Source organism: Poecilia formosa, unplaced genomic scaffold, assembly GCF_000485575.1.
Source record: "Poecilia formosa unplaced genomic scaffold, Poecilia_formosa-5.1.2 Scaffold170, whole genome shotgun sequence".
Taxonomy (NCBI): domain Eukaryota; kingdom Metazoa; phylum Chordata; class Actinopteri; order Cyprinodontiformes; family Poeciliidae; genus Poecilia; species Poecilia formosa.
The window spans coordinates 1443203-1451405 of NW_006800109.1; the positions used below are offsets into that span (position 1 = coordinate 1443203).

Genomic DNA, 8203 nt, shown 5'->3' on the forward strand with positions numbered 1-8203 from the left:
GCCATGGACGGATGGATACATGGATGCTTAATTGTTTGTTTTCCAGGTTGTAGTGTGATAAATTGACCGCCAGGTGCCAGTAAATCCTCTGTCTGTTCCTCTGTCGCCGCCGCTGAAACGTTTATTGGCTGTAAGTGAACTTCTTCCGGGAGATCAGCATCTGTCATTTAAAGTTTATTTTCTGTTTGCTCCTGAACTCAGCGCATCCTTCAGCCGCGCTGCAGCCTGGTCCTTCCCCCTCCAGCAGTCTCTTCCCTCTGGGGGTTGGAGAGGATCAGTGTAATATCTGTCCACCAGCTGTTGCAGCTTCCTCCGCTCGCTGCGCCTTGTCAACGGAGCGCCGAGGGAGCTTTACCGCCAGCAGGTGACTGATGTCCGCCTGAAATGTCAGGCCTCACCGGCAGCCACATCCAGACTCACCTCAAGACCAGCTCCGCCATGCTGGAGGCGGGCTGCTCCAAATGAAACAATCCCGCAGGTGGTAAACATCAGGGAAGCAACTCGGTCATACAAGAGGATTAGAGCCATGAAAATTATGAGTTTTATGTGACTTTTTTCTTTCTGACTTTAACTTCAGAATTCTGACCTTAATTACAAAATTCTGACTTTTTTTCTCCTCAGCATTTTGATTTTAAACTCAGAATTTTGCCTATATTTCTCACTATTACAACTTTTAACTGACGTAGGATAGGCAAGCATAAGCCTTGGCTTCAGTCTGCTAATTTTTGGTAAATTATTGGCTTGCAAAATAATATTTTGTTCCGTTTTGTCTTTTGTAATGCTGTTAATTTACCAAAATACATAATCTAAATCTAAACTCAGAATTCTGACATTAAGCTCAGTGCAGAAATCTAAGTTTTTTTCTCAGAATTTTGACTTTCCATATTTTCTTTTTACTCACATGATCATAAAATATTTCCACTTCTCCATGTGAGCAGGTACAAAGGTCTGAGGCTTGACTTGATTTGCTGTATCTGCTTCACAAACTTGTTTTGTTTTCCAACCTGTTATTTGCCGTCACAGTTGTATGGTTGATAGAAACAGGAAAACATGGAGCAGTTGATTACATTTTTTATTAAATGTACTTTAAATGTTTTAAAAGAATCAAACTCCTAAAACTTCCCAGTTTGGTTTTTAAATCAAAGGAAAATAAAGCCTTTTAAGATAATGACTGAGTTGACATTTTATCTGTACTGATTTCATCAACTCTGAAGCAAAACTAATCACATCTTTCCTCGTAGGATTGATTGTTGCTTTTTTATTTTAATATTTTGTCGGTGCTGAAGCTACAGCTTGACAAACGATCAGCTTTCATAATTGAAAGCAACACAAACAGGTTAAATTTCTGCATCTCCAAGAAAATAAATGAATAAATCATAAGATTAATCTCTGCTGGGGCGATACTGGATGTAACCTTTCACATAAACTCTGCAGAAACCCGAGTCTCGGACATGAAGACATCTTTTCCTCCAAGGTTATTTCAGCAGGACATGAATTTGTTTTTAACGCCTGTTTCTTTTTCTCATCCTCTTAGAAAACCCTGATTTTCTACCAACCCGAGTTCGTCTCTGAAGCTTCAAAAATATCTCTTCTGCTCCTCTAGAGGGGGAACTCTTTTCCATCTTTAGATGTTGACTTTATTTAATGTATCTCCATTCATAATGTTTGTGCCCTTTTCCCCCTTTCATCAGTTTAAATAATACAACAGTCAGACCATCAAAGAGTCGCGTTCTGATGCAACCTGAAGCAACGGTCCAGTTAAAGCCAGAATCTCTCGTCTCTGCGGCGTCCAGAGCCAGCGCCGGGTTTCATCACTGCTTTTTGTTAACCTTGTTTATCTTTAAAGAAGTCGTTCTTCTGAAGATCCACACTGGGAGGGAGAAACCAGCGCGTTACACTGTAAAAAAGTAACAGCAAAATTTGGTTTATTTAGCCCGTCAGAGAAAAAATAACTTTTCAGACATATTTTCACCACGTTGTTCATACATTTCTAAATATCAGAGTAAATATTTAATTCACAAGCTAAATGTTTAGTCTACAAACTACATATTTAGCTTTCAAATTAAATATTTAGTGAGTAAACGAGATATTTAGTTTGAAAAATGAGTAGCTAGTTTAGAAGTAAACATTAAGTCAGAAAATAAATATTTAATTTGAATCCAGAATTTAGTTTGAAAAGTAAATATTTAGTTGGGAAATATTTAGCTTGTGAATTAAATATTTAATTTGAAAGCTAGATATTCAGTTTTCAAGCTAATTATTTATTTTGCTAACTAAATATTTTGTTCCAAACTAATTATTTAATCACCAAACTAAATGTTTGCCGTCCTATCTAAATATTTGAGTTGAAAGCTAAATAAGTAGCTTAAACTAAATATTTAGCTTGTGAATTAAAATATCTAGTGTGGAATGCTGACATTTATAAATGTTTGAATAAAATGGTGAAAATATAACTTTGAAAAATTAATGTCCACATTTTTTTTCTATGACTTGCTAAAAAACCCAAAATATAGCTGTTAATTTTTTACTGTGTAACTTTACAAACAGCAGTCTATTTTTATCTGGCTGCTCTGACATGATTTATTTGCTCAGGTTGTATTTATGGACGGCCTGCTGCATAATTCTGGGACAAACATGCATGAAAAAGCAAAAAGCGAACGAACGACAGACCAGAAGGACACAAATCACAGCCAGTCCAGAGCTTTCTGAAGGCTGGAGTTCCAGTGTGAGCTGATATATGGGGAGGCAGATCCCTGGTGTTTTATGCTTGGTAAGGAGCAACCTTGTAAAAAATCCCACCTTTAATGATCAGCATGCTCCCTGACTGCTGGGATAATAACTGCAGCTGAATTCAATGTCTTTCTGTGGCTAAAACACAAAATGTTTCTGTTATAGCGTAAAGTTATCGGCTGATTAACTATTATATGATTATAATTAGTGTGTTTTTGTTTGCGTAAGCAGCAGTAAACCCGTATACAAGAAATACTGCAGGAAGAACCAGGTTGATGCTGTTTATGTTCTGTTGTGAATAAAATGTTTTGTGTGATTTGAAAGTCTTTTAATTTTAATTTTTTATAGATTTATGACCCTTTTCAGTCTCTGTTTTCTGAACAGGTCATTGTTGAAAATGAGAATTGGTTCAACTAACTGGTTAAATAAAATTAAATAATAAAATAATATGGATAAATAAATCAATTACTGCGTTTCTCATCTGTTCTTCAGATCGAGACATGATATGAATGAGAATACTTCATGTTGTCAAGCAGGTTAAATTTAAGTAATTTATTGATTCTGCAGATCAGTGTTACTTTTTACATCGATGAAATCCTCAAATTAAATCTGATTTTTATTAGGGCCTGGACCTTAATGTGTCGATTTATATTGGTAAATAATATGGATTTAAAAGTAAGACAATTTATTTTTTTTTATTTTTTTTGTTAGTTTTAATACAAACTTTTGGAGCCGGAACCTTTGTGGTGTGTTTCCGGTATACCCGTAAATCTGACGCACAAGCGGCATCCGCTTAGAACAGATGGAAGAAGTCGCCTCTTTTGGCCCGATTTAGATTAATTTCTGCTGATTTTATTGGACGCTGGAAAATACTATTATTGTGTTAAAGTTGTACTTTAAGCTATTTAGCATAAAATAGCAACTCAGTGCTAAACATGTAGCAGATAACGCTAATGTTCACAGTCCACATTTCTAAAGAAGCTCCATTTCCAATCAGTGCTTCCTGAAATTCTGGAAAGATGAACTTTGCTCCAATCTGATGGTTAAATTACCTAAATAACAGTTTAAAAATGATAAATATCTTTGTTGTTGGGCTCATATGTCTATTTATTTAACAATTTAGCAACAAAAAGGGGTTTTGAATCAAAAATTCTGCTTATTTTGTCAGTTTAACTCAATTAAAAATATTTAATTCTGTACTAATTTTTGTATTTAAGTTGAAATAATTGTGAGAAAAAAGTAGCTGTTAAAATGAATAGAAACAAACTGAGATGCCCAAACAGAACGGAGTTCAGTCTGGTTCCCTTCAGGAGGCAAAAACAAGCCACTGACTGTTACTATCTGGAAATAAAGTGTTTGATTAAACTCGCCTCGTGATGGAAATGCAGAGACTTTCACTCCTGTTCCTCCTTCAGACCGCCTGTTGATTGTGTTTCTAACCTGCAGCATGTTTATGCTGCTAACAACTGCGCCGTCGTCAAAGGAGAAGGTCACGCAGTCAGTCAGTTTGTTTGTGCTGCTGACTGAAATCTGCAGTTCCACCTTGAGATGAAGCATTGCCATCATCAGGCCTCATTAGGCTCAGGAGGCGCAGACAGGACTCTAATGCTTTCTCCAAGGACTGTGAAAGAGCCGTCCTTCATTTGGCAACAAACAACAGGTTTGTGTCATCGCTGCACAAGAGCATCGTGTTTTACCAGAATACGTGCGTGGTCATTACGCCCAAAACGTGACGCACATTTTTGAAACTTCCAGTTTCAAAAATATTTTTTTATTCCATTTGTTTTCAGTTTCAAAACTGAAAAATTTTTTTCAATTAATTTTTTTTTTCCTTTTTCTAATCTTTTTTTCTTTAAAAAATATTGAGCTAACTTTATGGACCCAATTTAGCTGTATAAAAACTTACACAAATTTCAACTCGTCTTCCAGACTCTTGAACTTTGATTTCTGAATGAAATTCAAGATTCATTTCCATCTGAGACGAGGACTTCAGACCTCAGAGCAGCCCTCACTAAGCTCAGTGTTACGTTAATAGTCTGTTGCTTTAATACATATGTAACCACTAGACTAAAACCTAAAACAGTCGACGTCATACAAAAATTCCCAAACTCTTGAAAGGGTTTTTCTTCACAGTCCTTTCAGTCTGCAGTTAGAAACTTTACAGGAACTGAATTGGACATAGAGAGAGAAAACACAAAGTGTTAAAACGTTTTCTGCTCGTTTTACATCAGAGAACATTAAGATCCGGCACAAACCGGCAGTTTGCAGCCAAACGGCACAGAGCTTTGCAACTTGTGTTTGGATTAACATTGACCCCAAACCCACCCGGTTACCACGGCGATTCTCAGCCAATTTAATCCCTGCTGTTTACAATCCACCAAAGCATTACACAACTCAAACAGTTTCCTCCGGCGGCATCCTTCTGTTTTCTCTATGGGATTACTTAATTTAAATCTAAATTCATCAGATAATCTCATCAGATTATTTTCTTGAAGTTGCTGCTTTTTATTACGGCAACCAGAGACTCAGCATTAAAATACATTCCAACTTCTTAATAAGGTTAATAAATCAAAACTAATATATGTTATATTGTAAAGGTTTAACTGCATTGCCCAGAAAAGGTGGGAATCACCATGGCAACCATCTTTTCCTGAGATGTAGCCGTTTTAGTGACATTTAAAACTTTTCTGAGTTTTCTCTGCTGCTGCTGTTCTGCTTTTTGGCATTTCTTTATATCCATTAACTTCCTGCTACAGCAGATCCTGATCATCCAAATTTAAACCAACTCAACTGCTAACGTCTTAAAAATACTGAAAATCGTTGGACACCGGACAGACAACGTTGACTCTTCACACAGACGTGTGACGGACTTCAATCAGTCGCTCACATGTTAGACTGACATCATTTATTTTGACAAAAACAAACAGCATCTGTCACGTTTAATCCGTACGTTTCCATTTTATCTCTGGTCCAGTTCTGCTGTTCTGCTGAGGAAAACGGTCCGGAGCCTCCAGGCCTCAGCACTGCTCCTCCCCCAGAGAGTCTGTGTTCTCCCCCAGGTCTATGGAGGCCGACGTTCCCCTCATATTCCCATGACCCGGCGCCGGGCCGGGCCCGATGAGACCGGCTCTGGGGTGGCCGGGGTAGACCTCCACGGAGCCGGAGACGGACTGCAGGGAGCGGTCCCGGAAGTAGTGGAAGGCCTCCTGGTCCAGGTAGCTCTGCTCCTCGCGCAGGCCCTGCTCGAACAGCTTGCGTTTGTGTCGGAACTCGATGACGGTCTTGGTGTAGGAGTTGAGGGTGGTGACGGAGGCGGCCATGCAGCAGGTGAAGGAGCCCCACGCCATGCTGGTTGGAGACGCAAAGAGAAAATCAGTCAGAGTCAGAGTAAGCTAACAAACAAACTGCGATTACCTTCCAACGTTCAATTTCCCAAGCAACTCTGCTGTCTGATCCTGCCTGACCTGTAGACTCGAGGATTTACTTAAGCAGAACCTGCCTGACGTCATGAAGTAGGCGAAAAGATCTCAAAAAGCAACACGTTCATCCCTGATCTAAGAAATTCAAGGAAGTCATTTACATCAGTCTGGAAATGGTTGCTGAGACATTTTTTTTCTGGGACTCCAGTAGTCCCAGTAGACATTACATCTGGTGGGACGTAATACCAGAACACGGTGGTGGTAGTGTGATGGTCTGGGGCTGGAAAGACTGAATGTGATAAAATCTGAAAAATGGATATGAATCTTTTTATTATATTAATAATTAATGTAGTACTTTTAAAGTGGTGCTGATGCAGCAGATGAACAACATCGGCTTCAGGACTTTTCATCCTGAAGGTTTCTGAGCAGAATGAGGGTCTGAAAGGACTGATGCTTCCTGGCACTAAATATCAGCTTAATAAAACCTGACTGCATGTCGTCAGAAACGCACGGCATGCGAGGTCGAAGGTTTATGGGAGGAGAGTATCAAGCAGATGAGGTTGTTCTCCCCGTCCTTGTTTGATGGGTGATTTGTTTGAGCTGCTGCTTGGTTTTACCAAAGAGCAGAGAGCTGTGAAGGTCTGACTGGATGATTATCGGAGACAGCGGCCCTGTCACTCACCTGGGAGCTGAACGCCACCGCCTGCTAACCTGCACGCCTTCAGGTTTGGATGTTTTATCAGCCTTACAGACCACTCAGGTCTTCTGGATCCCCAGAATTCACTTTTTATGCCTCTCTAATCTGGAACAAACTTCAAAACAGCCAAAACACTGAGTTCCTTTAAATCACGGCTAAAAACCCCAAAAAGCTGCTTTTGATTAGTAGTAAGTAAGACATTGATCAACCTAATCGATGTGTATTTGCTTGATGGCATTTGATAAACTGCCATGTTTATTGCTCGTTTCATAATTTATGACTGTGTGATGTTTTTATGATGTAAAGAACTTTGAACTGCCTAGTTGCTGAAACCTGATACACAGATAAACTTGGCCTGACTTTATTTATGCCGTTCATTTGGTTAGTCATCTTCCAGGCTTTTCTTAACCCTGATATTCCTCCCCCTTCTTCCTGCTCAAACACACCTTGAAGCTGGGAGGAACCAACACCTGCTGAAGGTGAAAGCTGATTGGCTGCAGCCTCTCTGTATTGACACCTGATTTACAGATCAGAGCTCAACCCTGTTTCTGTCTCAGGAAGTGAAAATCACAGTCGCTGTGACTGAGAGCAGAAATGGAGCAGAATCAGCTGGACAGAGAAACTTTCTCCTGTTCGATCTGTTTGGATCTGCTGAAGGACCCGGTGACGATTCCCTGTGGACACAGCTACTGCATGAGCTGTATTACAGACCACTGGGATGCAGAGGATCAGAAGGGAATCCACAGCTGCCCTCAGTGCAGGGAGACATTCACACCCAGGCCTGCACTAAAGAGGAGCACCATGCTAGCAGCTTTAGTGGAGCAGATGAAGAAGACTGGACTCCAAACTGCTCCTGCTGATCACCGCTATGCTGGACCTGAAGACGTGGCCTGTGAAATCTGCACTGGGAGGAAACTGAAAGCCATCAAGTCCTGCCTGGTCTGTTTGGTTTCCTACTGTGAGAATCACCTCCAGCCTCACCTTGATGTCCCTGGACTGAAGAATCACAAGCTGGTGGAGCCGTCCAGGAACCTGCAGGAGAACATCTGCTCTCAGCATGATGAGGTGATGAAGATGTTCTGCCGCACCGATCAGAAGTGTATCTGTGCTTTCTGTTTACTGGATGAACATAAAGGTCACGACACAGTGTCAGCTGCAGCAGAAAGGACTGAGAGGCAGAAAGAGCTGGAGGAGAGACGAGGAAACATCCAGCAGGGAATCCAGGACAGAGAGAAAGATGTGAAGCTGCTTCAACAGGAGGTGGAGGCCATCAATCACTCTGCTGATAAAACAGTGGAGGACAGTGAGAAGATCTTCACTGAGCTGATCCGTCTCCTCCAGAAAGGAAGCTTTTATG

The 8203-nt window shown here is 40.3% G+C and overlaps 2 protein-coding genes across 2 annotated transcripts in view; one reads left to right on the forward strand and one right to left on the reverse strand.

The window, feature by feature from the left end:
• Positions 1–5613: 5613 nt before the first annotated feature.
• gsg1l (gsg1-like) overlaps positions 5614–8203 on the reverse strand; it is a 15425-nt gene continuing 12835 nt past the window's right edge. The window contains exon 5 of the mRNA XM_007565024.2: positions 5614–6078. Within this exon, the coding sequence (XP_007565086.1) occupies positions 5748–6078 (331 nt within the window). The 3' untranslated portion in view covers positions 5614–5747. The remainder of the gene's footprint in view (positions 6079–8203) is intronic.
• LOC107837737 (tripartite motif-containing protein 16-like) overlaps positions 6085–8203 on the forward strand; it is a 3242-nt gene continuing 1123 nt past the window's right edge. The window contains exon 1 of the mRNA XM_016677966.1: positions 6085–7922. Within this exon, the coding sequence (XP_016533452.1) occupies positions 7441–7922 (482 nt within the window). The 5' untranslated portion in view covers positions 6085–7440. The remainder of the gene's footprint in view (positions 7923–8203) is intronic.